General features: G+C 40.1%; 1 protein-coding gene across 10 annotated transcripts in view; it reads left to right on the top strand.

Annotated features, from left to right (window-relative positions):
• Nucleotides 1-9741, top strand: part of LOC134811929 (sodium channel protein type 9 subunit alpha-like) — a 105906-nt gene extending 96165 nt beyond the window's left edge. For 9 of the 10 annotated variants that reach the window (XM_063819090.1, XM_063819091.1, XM_063819085.1 and 6 more), the window contains 15 exons: nucleotides 1532-1740; nucleotides 1885-2013; nucleotides 2206-2297; nucleotides 2455-2779; nucleotides 2917-3067; nucleotides 3610-3750; nucleotides 3920-4360; nucleotides 4642-4821; nucleotides 4939-5605; nucleotides 6015-6382; nucleotides 6517-6713; nucleotides 6865-7072; nucleotides 7199-7390; nucleotides 7617-8261; nucleotides 8381-9741. In XM_063819090.1, the coding sequence (XP_063675160.1) occupies nucleotides 1532-1740; nucleotides 1885-2013; nucleotides 2206-2297; nucleotides 2455-2779; nucleotides 2917-3067; nucleotides 3610-3750; nucleotides 3920-4360; nucleotides 4642-4821; nucleotides 4939-5605; nucleotides 6015-6382; nucleotides 6517-6713; nucleotides 6865-7072; nucleotides 7199-7390; nucleotides 7617-8261; nucleotides 8381-9151 (4716 nt within the window). In that variant the 3' untranslated portion in view covers nucleotides 9152-9741. Of the gene's footprint in view, nucleotides 1-363; nucleotides 583-1531; nucleotides 1741-1884; nucleotides 2014-2205; nucleotides 2298-2454; nucleotides 2780-2916; nucleotides 3068-3609; nucleotides 3751-3919; nucleotides 4361-4641; nucleotides 4822-4938; nucleotides 5606-6014; nucleotides 6383-6516; nucleotides 6714-6864; nucleotides 7073-7198; nucleotides 7391-7616; nucleotides 8262-8380 lie in introns of those variants that run through there. The other variant, XM_063819093.1, reaches the window with a different exon arrangement.
• Nucleotides 9742-16012: the final 6271 nt, after the last annotated feature.

The raw sequence follows: 16012 nt of genomic DNA, 5'->3' as shown, positions 1-16012 counted from the left end.
TCGTCACTTGGAAACCAGGTCGGTAAACATGAAGTTTATAGTGGCTGCCGTTAGATTGACATATATACTCCCTATACTTTAATAAAACGCTCTAAGTATACGCTCTATTCCCCAGTATTTCTTCTTGCTTGCCTATCAAGCTCTCAAGGAAACCAACTGACCTTACACACGCAGTAAAAGTAAAAAACCGAATTAGTGGTCGCTAATGTCTGCCTTTTGGTAGAGATTACAAAGGATATGTGATCGATACGGAGGCATATCTCCGGGTTCAGTGATCTTATGAAATAAGGATTTCTTACTTCATCTATGCTAAACGTGTTCCAGGGGATTGTGTACAAGTTAGCAATCGTTAATTGCATCGTCTAACCTCAGCATTGCTAGATGTAACGGAGAGTCCGCCCGCTCACATACTATACTGATGCTAGTTTAATGTCATGAGATTATCCTGCGTTCATGTCAAAATTTCTGTCTGGCGCCGCTTTTCGATCCGGATCTCGCAAGCAGCACCGTAAGCTTACTGAGGCCCAGAAGCAACCTGAAGTCACCCAAGCTATCGGATTCAGAGATGATGACTCTCCGAAGGTATCAGAGCCGGGGGATTAACTTTAATCGAAATTTTTCTAACTTTTACAAAATATTGATGTCGAAAATTTCCTTGATCCCCCAAAGGACTAATTCTTAATTATTTGCTGATTGTTTCTTATTATTTTTTCATTTTTGGCTCAATCGCGAAATGCAGCGCCCTAAATTATTCCAACTGTCGTCGCACGAATCTATATTACAACATAACATTCTAAACTGCACTTCGATGAAATTTGAAACGCGCGCTTGCTATATTCCACCAACTCTTATTTCATTAAAATTAAACTGAGTTTTCAAGCAAGATTTATTGAATTAGTGTTACAGTTTAGGAACCGACCGGTCTGGGATTTTGGCTGGGTATCAATATTTTTTCCGGTTGGCCGGAGTTTGTTTCAGGTTGTCGGAAAGTTTTAGTTAATCCATTTTAGACCTCTAGCAGTTTAAAATGTGGTTATAGCCCCCAATATACCCTGAGATTCTAAGCTAATGACCCAACATGTAACCTAATTGCCGACATCAGATCCCGAGACATTTTATTTGGCACCTTTATTCGGAATTAAAGTTTCAATTATTATTTTTTCTGAAAAGATCTGAAATTTCCGAGCTCAGGTTAGACGTCAGATGATATAAAATCTTTCTGAAACGTTTTGAAACTTTCGATCTCGAGCACTGGCTATTGGACCCTGCGATCCGAACCTTATGACCCGGCATGTAACCCAGCATGTAACCTGAGTACCCGACATAAAATTTCCAATGATTATTTCCGGTTGATATCCGGCCAATCACTTTCTAAACCGGACCGGAACCAGATATTGAAGCCGGACATCCGGCTGGAACCGGATTCAGCAGGATATCCGGTCGGTTCCTATTACAATTTAAACTTTAAAAGGGGTTCAAACTTAAAATCATTAGTTTTAGTTTTACCAACTAACATACGATTTACTTTCAGACGTTCAGTCTTGTCAACAAGCGTATGGGGAAAAAAGTTTTCTTCCGGTTCAGCAAAGAAAAGTCCCTATTCTTTCTCTCTTATACAAATCCAATTAGACGATTTTGTATACGACTTATATGTACTCAGTGGTTCGACCATTTCATTATAGCTGTTATCCTTATCAACTGTGTTCTTCTAGCGGCTGATACAGATGAACCGTTTATCGAGTAAGTTTTCTGCCTTTTTTAGCAAAATTTACTTTTTTACTTCAACAAAACTTTCTGACTTCGAGAAATATTTTGATAACCTTGTTGCATGTATTTTTTTCCTATTTTTTGATATCAAAAAGAGTTTATAACGTTCATTTTCAGGTACGCCTTTGCAGTAATTTATACAATAGAAATGATTCTCAAGGTCTTGGCTAGGGGCTTTGTTTTCCACAAGCACGCGTATCTAAGGGATCCTTGGAATCGATTAGATTTTGTGGTAGTATTGTTTGGGTAAGTTGTTACTACATTTTCTTCCGAATATTGAACTGTAGATTACGAAATTGTTTTAAAGAGCTTTTCTAAAGTGAGCACCAATTTATTCGCTGTTCCACCTATCTCAAAAACTCCTTATTCGAATTGGTAATCAGCTCTTTTGTTGATCAAACGAACTGATTATTTTTACTGATCTTACTATTATTCCAGATATCTAACATTGATTGATCAGTTAAAGGACTTGTCATTTATAAAAGCGCTAAGGGTGTTAAGATCTTTGCGGACGATTACAGTGGTACCAGGTCAGTAACTATTTTTTGTTTTGTCACGGTATATATTTACTTTCTAAAAGTAATATTAATTAATAATAAACATAATCAATATACTTCATGCAAACCATATCCCTTTGAATTATTATCGTCTAACTTAAGGAAGTTTTCTAAGAGACATCTCACACAGGTTTGCGGATTATGGTAAACTCACTGCTAAAATCTCTGAAGAATCTCTCAGACGTGATGTTGTTAACGCTGTTCTTCCTGGCTGTCTTCGCCATTATCGGCTTACAGTTGTTCATGGGTCAGCTCAAATATCGTTGTATCAGAAAGCCAGATCTTGAAAGCGAAGAACCTGGACACCAACACCACTTGTGGTGGGGGAAGAATACCACAGAAACTTTCGAGTTAACCGATGATGTGAAGGGTATGAGACGGGAATTTTTAAACAATCAAGATAACTGGATACCTGATGCTGACGACCCCATTATCTGCGCCCTTCCGCGATCACCGTACGAATATTTTGCATTCTTTTGTGGTTTTTCATCTTTTAAAAAAGGAAAAAGTGTTCTTATACCGACAAAACCTCATTTTCTTTTATTGAAGGCCATTGTTTGTGCTTGTCTTATTTCTAAAATGATCTTTTCAGGGGAACACGACAGTGTCCAGAACCTAGTAAATGTTTACAAACGGACATCAACCCTAACGATGGATACACGAGCTTTGATAACTTTGGTTTTGCGATGCTTACCTGCGCTCAGCTCATCACTCTCGACTTCTGGGAAGATGTTTACGGCAAGGTGCGTGATCACTAATTTTCTATAGTCTATGCTGACCTCAGTGGTTTTAATCATGACCGCGAGTTAGAAGTAAACGTCAGACTACGTCTACTACTTTTTTACAAACTTTTATAAGTTTACGCTTCTCACGGGTGCTCCATTTTAAAATAAACTTAGGAAACTTCTCGCTTCTGTTCGGTTTGAACTGTTAGTGGAAGCAATAAGCTTAGTGTACCTCGGCTTACTCGGTTATCCGACAGTTGACCTCTAAGCTTATTATTGATAGAGCGTGGCATCACGTTTTTTGTACATGATTGTGGGCTAACATGGCTAGTTTGAGGTTTAATCATCTGATCATGCATTGCTCACCATCGTGCAATTTGGATTATCGGATACCGATATTGAGCATGAAGTAATTCAATCTCAAGAGTATTTTTGTCTGCTATATAACCGAGCCTGAATTTAAAGCAAATTACAGCAATCCTGCAAGTTACACTTGTGGTCCTACAATGAGGCTTAACATTTTCCTCGTTCTATCCGTGGAGTAATAAACTGTTTTTCAGGTGCTCGGATCAAGTGGAGCTTACTACATCGTCTACTTCCTGTTTATCATCTTCTTTGGGTCCTTCTACCTGATTAACTTGGTCCTGGCTGTCGTAGCTATTTCCTATGAGCAAGAAGTGTTATCTCCGCAAGAAGAAAAGGTAATATTAAACAGATTGTTTATCACAACATTTTAGTTCAGTTCAATTGTTACTATAATAATAGCTGATATTCTAATGAATACACTTGGCCTGATGCTGCTGTTGAAACAAACAATAAGGCTGACCTTGTCCTTAGATTATCATAGTTTCTAAACATCCCATCCCGCAGTCTGGTCTACCAAACTTAGACGACGATGGGGACGAGTGCAGCTTCGTGGAGGAAGACGAGTATGATCCGGTGGACGGAGAAAATCACGACCAAAACCACCACGGTGATGGCGAACTGACCAAACGTCCTGAACAACGTGGCTTCTTTGGTGCTCTGAGATCCTGTTGCTGTTGTTTCAACGAGCCTCTCGCGAACTCTGCTCTTGGAGTTGACCCTGAGAACGGTACCATGGCTATCACCATGTCTCCTACCAAGGAAACGTGTGTCGACAAGTTCACTGACATTTGGACTTGGTTCAGAAGTCACATTAAAAGCTTTATCTACAGCTTTTGGTTTGAGAACGGAATCATGATGTGCATTGTCATCAACACCCTCTGTCTTGCTCTTGATTCCCCGAGTATCGGTGACGATCTGGATGGTATTCTCTCAAAAGTTAACGACGTAAGTTAATATTAATGGTTTTCAAACAAGGTTACAACGAATTCTTCATGTAGTGCATCCTGGGTTTGGACAGGATATGCACGTTTAAAATATTTCCATCATGTTACATTACATAATTCTTGAAATAAATGTAATAGATTTGTAGTGTTGTAATTAGTTTAAGATGCTACTTATCTTACGTGCAATTAGGAGACCGAGAATCATTTGTCATCTTCAAGTTTCTTATTTGACATACTTTAAATTCTCTAATAGAAAGTGAATTAATTTGAATCTACTTGCAGTGCCTGACGTGGATCTTCACAACTGAGTTGGTAATAAAGCTTGTTGGCTTACTTCCCACCGAGTTTTGGAAAACCAAATGGAACATCTTTGATACGATAATCGTGATAGTTTCCCTTATTGAGTTACACCTGGACACATCTACCTCGTTCAATGTTTCTGGATTGCGGTCCCTCAGAGTGGTAGGTCAACAGTAAGGCTATCTGACTTTTTAATATTCGTTTTTCCTAATCTTGCTCATTTTCTGTTTGACATTAATAATGTCTACCCACCACACTCAATATTGAAACCTTTTTCAGCTGCGGGTATTCAGATTGGCAAAATCATGGAGTACGATGAAAGCCCTTATTGACATCATTGCTGAGTCGATATCTGGCCTGGTGTATCTGTCCATTATTTTAGGCGTGGTGATCTACACCTTATCTGTGATTGGTATGAACCTGTTCCAGAATGAGTATTCAGAATACTATAATTCAGAAACTATGCCGCGCTGGAATTACCAGGACTTCTACCACTCGTTCATCTTACTCTTCCGAATTCTGTGTGGTGAATGGATTGAGCTTCTCTACGAAACATTGAATGCCACAAATGGTGATCAATGGCCTGTCATCTTTTACTTAGGCGCTTTGGTTCTCGGCAACTTTTTAGTCCTCAATCTCTTCTTGGCGCTCCTGCTTAACGCATTTGGGGAGGAATCTATCAAGGAGAAAAGTGGAGCGGCAGCGGAAGCTAATGACGGAAACGTCTCACTAACACAGAAAATTAAAAACAAGATATTTAACATCAGAAAAAAGAAGCACAAGCTTGCCTCAGAAATAAGAATGTCTTCACTGGCCCTGAGTCCTGCTGATCACATGAAAAGTCCCTGCAAACATCGTGGAAAACCGAACGGTAATCCCTCAGATGTGGATGGAACAAATAACAACAATAACAACAAGGCTGATAACGATCATGATGCGGATGAATGTAAGATATTTTACTGTTTCGATTATTTGTAACGATTCTATCAAAATCGCTTGACTTATTTTCCACTTTTTCCTGATCAGAAAGTTAAATATTAAACCACATGATGCACACACTAACTACACACTAACTACACACTAACTACACACTAACTACACATTAACTACACATTAACTACACATTAACTACACATTAACTACACATTAACTACACACTAACTACACATTAACTACACACTAACTACACATTAACTACACATTAACCACACATTAACTACACACTAACTACACACTAACTACACACTAACTACACACTAACTACACACTAACTACACACTAAATACACACTAACTACACACTAACTACACATTAACCACACATTAACCACACATTAACTACACATTAACTGCCAGATATGTCGAGTGTGGACGAGCACGAAGGTCACGACCGTTACAGCTGTGATGACTGCTGTCAGTGCTGTATGATCTGCTGTAGGCCCTTCTGTGTGTGTTGCTCCAGATTCCGAGCTGCAGTGAGACGGGTCGTGGAACATCGAGCTTTCGAGTGGACCATCCTCTTCTTGATCATGGCGTCAAGTCTAACACTTGCTTTTGAGGACATCACCCTGGAGAAAGCGCCAGTGCGGAAGAAGATCGTGGAAACTCTCAATTTGTTCTATGTCGTTGTATTTACCATTGAGATGTGTCTCAAACTCTTTGCGTTCGGAGCGATAACCTACTTTGAGTCAGCCTGGCATTGGATCGATTCCCTCGTTGTTGCAGTAAGTTTGATTTCGTTTAAAGTAATCATTCTGACTTTTGTCATTGATTTGTGCCACTATATTACACTTTGTCATAATTCCATGTGATGTGCATTGTCCGTGTCATTATTCGCATTAAATTACACTCTCCGCAGATATCGATCGTTAGTATTGTAATAAAGAATGTTGGATATGGTGGTCTGAAAGCGATCAGGGCTCTCAGAGCCTTGAGGCCCCTGAGAGCTATCTCTCAGTGGGAAGGAATGAGGTTATCAGTCAACGCTCTCATTTCTTCAATTCCCTCCTTCGGTAACGTGTCCTTGGTCTGCTTGGTCCTGTGGCTTGTTTTCTGGTTAGTTATATTTCTTTTAATTTTCACTTTTGAATTGAACCTCTTGTTGTTGACCGATGCAAGCTACTTCATGTATAAAAACATTATTATCGAATTTGTACACATTTCAGTTTATTTAATCCTCACAGAGAGTAATAAATACAATTTTCAGTATATTGGGCGTGCAGTTCTTCGGAAACAAATTTTATAAGTGCGTCGATTCCGATGGACCAATCGAAAACAAACCAGCTGCTGGTGAAACTGGACTTGAGATCGAGAACAAGACTCAGTGTATCGCTAAATACGGAGAAGAAGCTTGGCAAAACTCCAAGATCAATTTCGATAACACAGTCATGGCATTCTTTGCTCTGTACCAAGTGGTAAGTGTATAAATCGTGTAAATCTGTATTCTATTCCAGTTAAAAGATGTTTCAGGATTTGTTTCAGGATTTGTTACTGTAATAAAACATGCTTATGATTTGTGACAATAATTCTTCAAATTTCAGGCAACATTCGAAGGTTGGATGGAGGTTATGGATGACGCAGTAGATTCGGTGGACATTGACAAACAGCCAATTTTCGAGCACAGTTTCATCGCCTACCTCTTCTTCCTGGTGTTCATTTTTGTCGGATCCTTCTTTACGTTAAACTTGTTAGTCGGTGTCATCATTGATAACTTTAACAGACTAAAGAAAGAGGTCAGTGACATGAATGGCATTTTTGTGATCTATTGTATCATACAAGTTATTTTACGCCTTAGGTAGTGTTTTGCAGTTGTCTTGAGTTCCCACATTCTTTTTTAATTAAATTCACCCTCTTCATTTGCACGTTTTCTGTTACTTTAACTTTTAGCTGTATGCCTGATGCTCCACCTTTGTTTACTTTTTAACAAAATTCTATTTATAACTATATTTGAATTTTCAGTACGAGGAAAAGGGACAGCTGGGAGTACTTCTGACCCCTGCTCAGCGCCGATGGATGTCCACTTTCAGAAAGATGGCTAAAACGAAGCCAATTCGTATGGTCACTCGTCCTACTAATAAGTTCATGAAATTCTGCTACGACATGTCTGAAAATCAAAAGTTTGAAGTTGTAATAACAATCATCATTTTGTTGAATATGGTCCAAATGAGTATGGAGCACGATAGTGCTAGCCCTGAGTTCGATGAGGCCATGACGTATGCTAACTATGTCTTTACTGTTATCTACACGCTGGAAGCCATCCTCAAGATCATCGGCACCCGCAAGTTTTATTTTTTCAAGTCCTGGAACATTTTCGATTTTGTGATTGTCGTGTTCGCCTGGCTGGGAATTGCCATGGACGCTGTCATGAATGACACTGTGATCGACCCTTCGATTCTTCGAAGTTTCAGGGTTTTCAGGGTTGCTAGGATATTGAGGATTATCCAGATGGCAAAAGGAATCAGGCGTCTGCTCTACACCCTTATTTGTTCTCTTCCTGCTCTTATAAACATTGGCACGCTTTTGCTGCTTATCATATATATCTATGCTGTGGTGGGTGTGGCGATGTTTGGCTATGTCCGAAGACAGGGAACTTTAAATGACCAGGTTTTTATAAGATTCTTCACGTTTTTTTCTGCTTAATATCAAACATAAGAAAATCATTAAGACGTGTACTTCGTATGATTTTTCATGAAATACACATTTACTAAATCACTACTTCTCAGGTGAACTTCGAGCGAACGCCTTCTGCGATTGTCCTGATGACGAGGCTAGCTACATCTGCTGGCTGGAACGACGTCCTGGACTCCGTCATGGTCTCACCACCTGACTGTGACGTTAACTTGTACGAAACAGCCGGTAACTCGTCCGGAGATTGCGGCTTCAAGGGATTTGCTATCGCCTACTTCTCATCCTTCGTCCTCATTGCTTTCTTGATCATGATTAACATGTACATTGCTGTTATCTTGGACAACTTCAGCGAAGCCCAGCAAGCCGATGAAATCGGAATAGACGAAGATGACATCAATCTTTTCTATGAGAAATGGAAAGTTTTTGATCCGAAAGCGTCACAATTTTTGAACGTCAGTAAATTGCGAGACCTAGTCGGACAGTTATCACAACCATTAGGCATACCAGAGGTAACGGAGGACGACATCCTTCAATTAGACATACCACTTTATCCTTCCGACAGAGCCCACTGCATCGACGTTCTTCAGGCTCTTATCTCACGAACTCTCGGTCCTAATAACAATACGGATGAATTTGATATGATAAAAGAACTCATGGCCGAAAGCTTCAGAGCGGCCTTCCCAACGCTAGCCGCAGAGGTTGTTGAAACAACGACCAAGCAACGATTGAGAGAAATAAGGGCTGCAATAGTGTTGCAGAAAGCATTTAGGAGGTTTAAAAACTATAAGAGAAATGAGGCTTTAGAGGGGATACAACAAACTAAAACGGGTTCGCCAGAGTCAACATCTCTGCATCCAAAAGTTTAAAACGTTACCATGTAACTCTATTGACTATTTTTAATTATTTCATAGTGCGGGCGAATTATAAAATGGCGATGTTAGTCCAAAAATAGTACAGATACCTCTAATCATTGCTTCAGTTGTTCTAAGTAAATTAACACTATCATTTACTGTCTTTTTAGTTTTTATTTCTACATTATCATTTCCAACACTTGGCGTGGACTTTTATCAAAATCTTTTAGTATCATTATATATACATATAGTTAATTTGGGAAGCACTATATTTCTTCACTTACCTTTGATAACAGTCAGACTTTGAATCTTAGAAATTAATTCTGCCGACTTAAGCAAAGGCTGGATTTTTGTTTTTGTTATTTTATAGTATCCCAAAAAGCAGACGACGAATCAATCAGGCAAGTTGGTCACAATCTTCGACAAAGGATAAGACATGTAAATCGAGGGCTTGTATTATATGCTAGTTTCCATCTGTAACCCTGAGCGCGAGATCAGTGGGAGAAGCACGGTCCCGTGACGCGTAACCTTTTGTAAGTTTAACTTATTTCGCCAAGTTTAGGTTTGTACCGAAGATTTATGTTTTTTAATAATTTTGTATCAAAGGAGTCGTTTCATTTTCCCCGCAAAATTCCAACTAAATTGGTTACATTTTTTAGTATTACATTCAGTATCAAAGTTACTGTATTTGACTGGCGTGTGACACACGACACAAAATCGATCGTCTTCAATTCTATCAGTACTTCTATAATACAGTATAGATATCTTTCTACAGTCATATAGACTGAATTATTGAGGAATGCAAATGAGTACAAATCTAAATGAAACAATAAATGGATCGGGTTGTGTTGTGTTTAAGACAGCTGTGGTATGAGCGACCTTTGTGCATCCTAACGATTTTAACCTGCTAAGCGTGTGTCACGTGGTTATGTTGCGTGTCACGTGGCGGCGCTTTTGCTACTCTCATTTCTAAACCAGTCAGTCATACCTAAACCATGTCCTTACCATATCCATATTTAGACAGGGTTTCACCAGCCGCAACGAGTTACACTTACTGTGCCCTTCCATCAAGATCATGCATAATTCGTATGTTGTAGCTCCTCGAAGTTCCATCTAATCCACGAATGTCATGTGGGATGATCCAGATTAGGTTAATACATTAAAGCGTAGAGCGGTGGACAAATTTGCACGATCTCTCAAAATAAAATGCATATTTTTCAATATTTTTAAAGATTCATCGGCGGTTCAGCTATTCGGCTTTTGATGTAAGTTGTAGGTATATAACTATAAGTATAACCTACCAAGACGCGCGCCGAGTTTGAAAATATTTAAGAGTATCGCGATCACCTGTTAAGATGTAAGCAGCGAAGCTCATGCCCATGGTCACAAAAGATTGACTAGCAGTATAAATTAAAAGATTCGATACGAAGCGCTTTTATAATTTTGGTCTTCCGTGTCTCTGCGGGGCAAAAATTATTTTATCCACCGAATCCCCATTACATAACTAAAGTATTTAGAATTACCTCAGCTTGCTAGTCTGTAGTAATTTGCTTATATATTACCTTTGCTTATATATTACCTTTCATCTTAACGGGTGATACTCGTAAAATATCTGTTCCAACTCGGCGCACGTCCTGGTAGGTTGTAAACCTACAACTTTCATCGTGATCTTAATTCTTTTTATTTTTCAATAAATTCATGGTGTGATGTGTGACTGTGACTCACTGACCTATAACTTGATTGACGATGTCAACCCTCCAGATCGTTGCTCTGCGAAGCAGAGCAACGATCTTGTCAGAAGCAATGATCAGAAGCAACGATCAGAAGCAACGATCTGATCTTGTCAGAAGCAAGAATGCTAGTTCGCGCGGCGCGTCGAAGCGGCGAAGTCCTCCAAACCTATGACCTAGCTTGCTGATCTTGATCTCGCTTTTCTCGTATGCAGATGAAGTGTCTTATTATTATTAATCAGATTGTTAATCTATTGTTCATTTCTCTTATGGGCCGCGCTCAGTTTGTCATTCCGCCATAATTTCATTCGGTGTGTTTATGCATTATATTTGATATTTATGGACACTAAGCCTGGACTGGGTCTATAGCTATAAGTATATTTAGTATAAAACGTCTTTCGCGGATAATACAGGTAGTGTTTAAAGTTAAACGAATACAAATGTGCGTTGAACTTGATTGAATTGCATAAACGATGTCAATCCTTCGCAGCTCGTAGCTATGCGGCCCAGTCACCAGTGGTGCATCGCGCACCGATCTAACTTAATTGACGATGTCAATTCTTCGCAGCTCGGCAAGGCCCAGTATGCAGTAGCGCATCACGTCAATCTTGCAAGAATCATTATTGGATGCGCGGCCCAGCAACGCATCGTGCTACAACGATCTAAAGATCCAAGGAAATCTTACTGGCTGGCTGTGTTACTATACTAGAGGTGATAATTTTTCAATAGCATATTTGTCGTCGCGCGTGACATAAAAGTAGTTGACCATTGTTAATGGTCTGGCCCGGCGCGCGCTACTTCGTAGCACTTGCCGTCGAGAAAAAAGCGGCGCGCGCTACTTCGAAGAAATTTAGACGAGTAACATCCGTCAAAAAAGTCGCTGCTCGCACGCGTTTTACAATCTGAATTCAGCCAGAGAGTCATGACAACCACATTAATTTGCTTAGTAATTATAAATGATAAAGCTAAAATCATACTTTTCGGGATAACTCAAAATCTACAGTATCCCCAATTTCCCTCCTGGGCCTGAGGAGGAAACGTTATTTTTATGAAGCGAGCATTTTGCAAAAAACCGGAAGTCTCTGACTCTCCATCTCTTCTACTTTCGAAGAATTGGGCCCCAGCCAGTAAGGTTTTCTGGGATTGCGAAGAACATGATTTTATGCGCGGCGCGGCCCAATTAAATTAATAAATATCGCGCTACAAAAATATGCGCAGACTCAAGACTGCAGAGTTTGACTTATATCACGTGGTGACCCCCACTGTCGCTTCACTATAGTAGAGTTTCTACGATACAGAGGGAGCCGCGCACTCGTGCGCGGCGGGTCATACAACGTATGACAAAGTTTGACTTGATTCACGATGTCAATCCTTCGCAGCTCGGTGAGGCACAGTCTAGTGGTGCATCTCGCCGATCTACCGAAGAGAAGAATTATTTGATGCGCGGCGCGGCCCAGTAGTGCATCGCGCTACAAAGTTTGACTAACACTAAACTGTATGCGTACCATACAAACAATAAACGTTGTCAAACGCTGCCCATGACTCAGCATCTTTGCGTCCATCGTATAGTTTCATAAACGTTAATTTTAGTTTTACTTCTAGTGTTTATTAACAAACCATTGCATGCGCTTATGATTTAATTTTACTCTAACCCTGGTCGGGGTCCTGAACAATTTGATTTAATTGCTTTATTGGCCCACATTGTAAGCAGTAAGCCTGCCGCGTACAACACACAATTATGAACTACACAAGTGCTTGACGGATGTTACTCGTCTAAATTTCTTCGAAGTAGCGCGCGCCGCTTTCTTCGACGGCAAGTGCTACGAAGTAGCGCGCGCCGGGCCAGATCATTAACAATGGTCAACACAAGTGCGTGACTTGGAAATGGAGTACTTCGCCGCTTCGACGCGCCGCGCAAACTATCATTCTTACTTCACATCGACGAGGTCGTTGCTCTGTTAATTGACGATGTCAATTCATGGCAGCTCGGCGCGGCACAGTAGCGCATTTCGCCGATCTAGCGAGTGCGCGGCGCGGCACAGTAACGCATCGCGCTACAAGTTGCTCTGTTAATTCGTTACCTTGTACCTGCATGGGGACCCCAGGCTATTAGTATTATATTTATGTTCATAATCATATAGATTAGGCGGAATGACAGGCTGAGCGGCGAGCACCGCCCAGTAATTAATTCGCAGAGCAACGATCTGGAAGGCAGAATTGAAGGGCTGACATCGTCAATCAAGTGCGTGAAAGCTATTTGTAACTTCACAGCGAATAGCCATGAAGTAGGCTAGGTATCGCGACGTCGCCCCACATTTTGGGCCCGCCGCGCACAAGTACGCAGCTATATCCAATATCGTGGCTTTCATTCCTGAAATGAAGATCGCATCGTGAGACAATCGCGACGCGTAAAACAACATGTCACGTGATAAAACTGAAACAGCTTTTTGTCATAACTTAACTGCTCAGCTTTTTCACCAATAAACCTTCGAAGTATAGCGCTACTATGTACTATTAAATATAATACTTTGAAGAATAAAAAGCGGCTCGCGTTTCTCTGAATAAATTTAAACAAGTATCATTGATCATCTGTCATCATATTAATTAATAAAGTCATGTGGGTGATTTGGAATTATCGTGCGGGCTTGGATGACTTTGCCGCTTTGATGCATGAACTAACTATTTTGCCTTTTTAATATTGCTTCGCAGAGCAACGATCTGAAATTGACATCGTCAATCAACGTGTGGGCGTTCAAAATATTACATTGCATTGATTCAAATTGTTACTGGGCGGCGCTTGTATCACGTCGTGACCGGCCCCATTGTCGTTTCACTAACTGGTAAAAGCCACGATACAGCCGCGCACTGCAATTCTCTGCAATTTATAATTTACCAAGACGCGCGCCCAATTGGACTCGTCGACGGTCTAGTTTGGAACAAATATTTTAAAAGTATCATCCGTTAAACAAAGCAAAAATGCGGCCACTTGGAAAACGTTTGACAATGCATGTTTATAATTTCCCGGCAAGCTGGCCGCCGCACAAGGGATATGCAACGTTTATGTAGCGGCAACTTCACACATCCTTCACACCAACATCTGACTTACAATTAATTTGTAATTATAGTTGTACAAGTTTATATTTCTTTAATGGGTGATACTCGTAAAATATTTGTTCCAAAGACTGTCGACGAGTCCAACTTTACGATCGTCGATCAGTATCACCCGTTGGCGTTAAGCAAGATCCGGCCAATCAACCAAGTCCTACTCCAAGCTGTGATTGGTTCAGGGCCTAGGCTTTGCATATTACTAATTAATTGTTGTGTAAATATTTACTGGGTGGTGCTCAGCTGGTTATGGCCTTGAGAGTAGAGAGTTAATGGAGTGGAGATAGTGGAGATAGTGCAGATAGTGGAGAAAGTGGAGAAAGTGGAGAAAGTGGAGAAAGTGGAGAAAGTGGAGAAAGTGGAGAAAGTGGAGAAAGTGGAGAAAGTGGAGAAAGTGGAGAAAGTGGAGAAAGTGGAGAAAGTGGAGATAGTGGAGATAGTGGAGAAAGTGGAGAAGGTGGAGAAAGTAAAGATCGAGAAAAAGTATGAAGTTTTAAAAGTCGATTTTGGAGATGAAGATCGAATTTTAACAGCCACATCGTGGTATATTTTAGAAACAAAATTAAATTCTTAACTTTCGTATGATATTTTCAAATCCAAATTTGACTTAATTGGTGACGACTTATGATTTTTCAAAGCCAAACTCGAGGATAAACTGAAGAAATATACATAGATGCGGAGTTCGTTGATTTTTGGCGTAGAGTTCGTGGAGTTCGTTCAAAATTTGGAGTTCGTTAGAGTTCGTTGGAGTTCGTTAGTCAGTTTAGCTCAGGATTTCTCGCGTTATCACGTACCAAACTATGCATACAGATAACTATAAACTGTACATTATTATATCAACTTTACTGTAGTACTGTACACTGTCTACTTTACTGCTGAAAGTTGTACCTACAATGACATTTGAATCATCAACTATACCTATAAGTCTATACACAGTGCACTTCAATTTCAAATAGTTCAGTCTGCTGTACATGGCAAAATAAAATGTATACATCATACATGAACACTGAATGTACAATGTACATTCGGTGTGATCACAGCTGTTTACAGCAGAAGAAAACGAAACGCAACGCCAGAAGTACAAGTTGAAGTTTTCTGCAACGTGTCCAGGGAACGTGCGCGCGCAAACTATTGGCGCCAGAATGTTCCAGTCGATCGACCAGTCCTTGTACTGTGAAATGTACAGTGTACACGCGACGCGTGGTAGAAGTTTCGAGTACCAATATATTTAGTTGTTTTACAATCGTATGTTATGTGTTGAATTGGCTGAATTGTAAATACAATTTCTGTTTAATTTCATTTTACGTAAGTTGTACAAAACGAACTCCTCAAGAGTTCGTAATTTTGGGTTGATGAGTTCGTAGAGTTCGTTGTCACTGAGGAGTTCGTAGAGTTCGTACGTATCATCTATGGAAATATAAGTAGGATGAAAGGTAACACTACTTTAGCACTAAAACTCCCCCTTTCTAGGGAGCTGGTCTGACTTATCACGAGAGGCTGTCCAGTTAAGACTATGCTTCTCCTCGGAGGGTGAGTCAACGAATCTTAGAACAAGTAGAGTAGAGTATAGAACTATTAGTCAATACTATCTCAAACCCGACTGGACACTTCTGAACTCAAACTAGCTTCTTAAATAGTAAATCATAGACTCTTCCTGTAAATCTTGGAGTATTAAGCTCCTGGTATCAGGTTACCGTATGTGATTAAACATCTGGTAGTCATGCTAACATGAAGAGGGGCTGAACAGCGTGGTTAGTGGTTTATAGCAAGAACTGCTTCTTACAATATTAGCCACCCTTAATTTGATAAAGAGGAGTAATACTAGTGGCCGGCAAGTGACCACCAGATAGTGGCCAGTTTTTAGTTGTGACATGTTTATACTTATGTCTTATGACGTTTATTATATGGTTATGACATGGTTATGGCACATTGACATAGTGATATGGGTATCAGTTATGCCGTCGGGATTCCAGTCTATGACCCATTGAATGGCATATATGCAGTATGCACCATATAGTGTCATAACTTTTTGACACATATG

This window comes from Bolinopsis microptera, chromosome 2, assembly GCF_026151205.1.
Source record: "Bolinopsis microptera isolate Bmic1 chromosome 2, MBARI_Bmic_1.0, whole genome shotgun sequence".
NCBI classification, from domain to species: Eukaryota; Metazoa; Ctenophora; class Tentaculata; order Lobata; family Bolinopsidae; genus Bolinopsis; species Bolinopsis microptera.
Note: the sequence above shows the minus strand (reverse complement) of the source record. Positions and strands in the feature narration are given on the sequence as shown.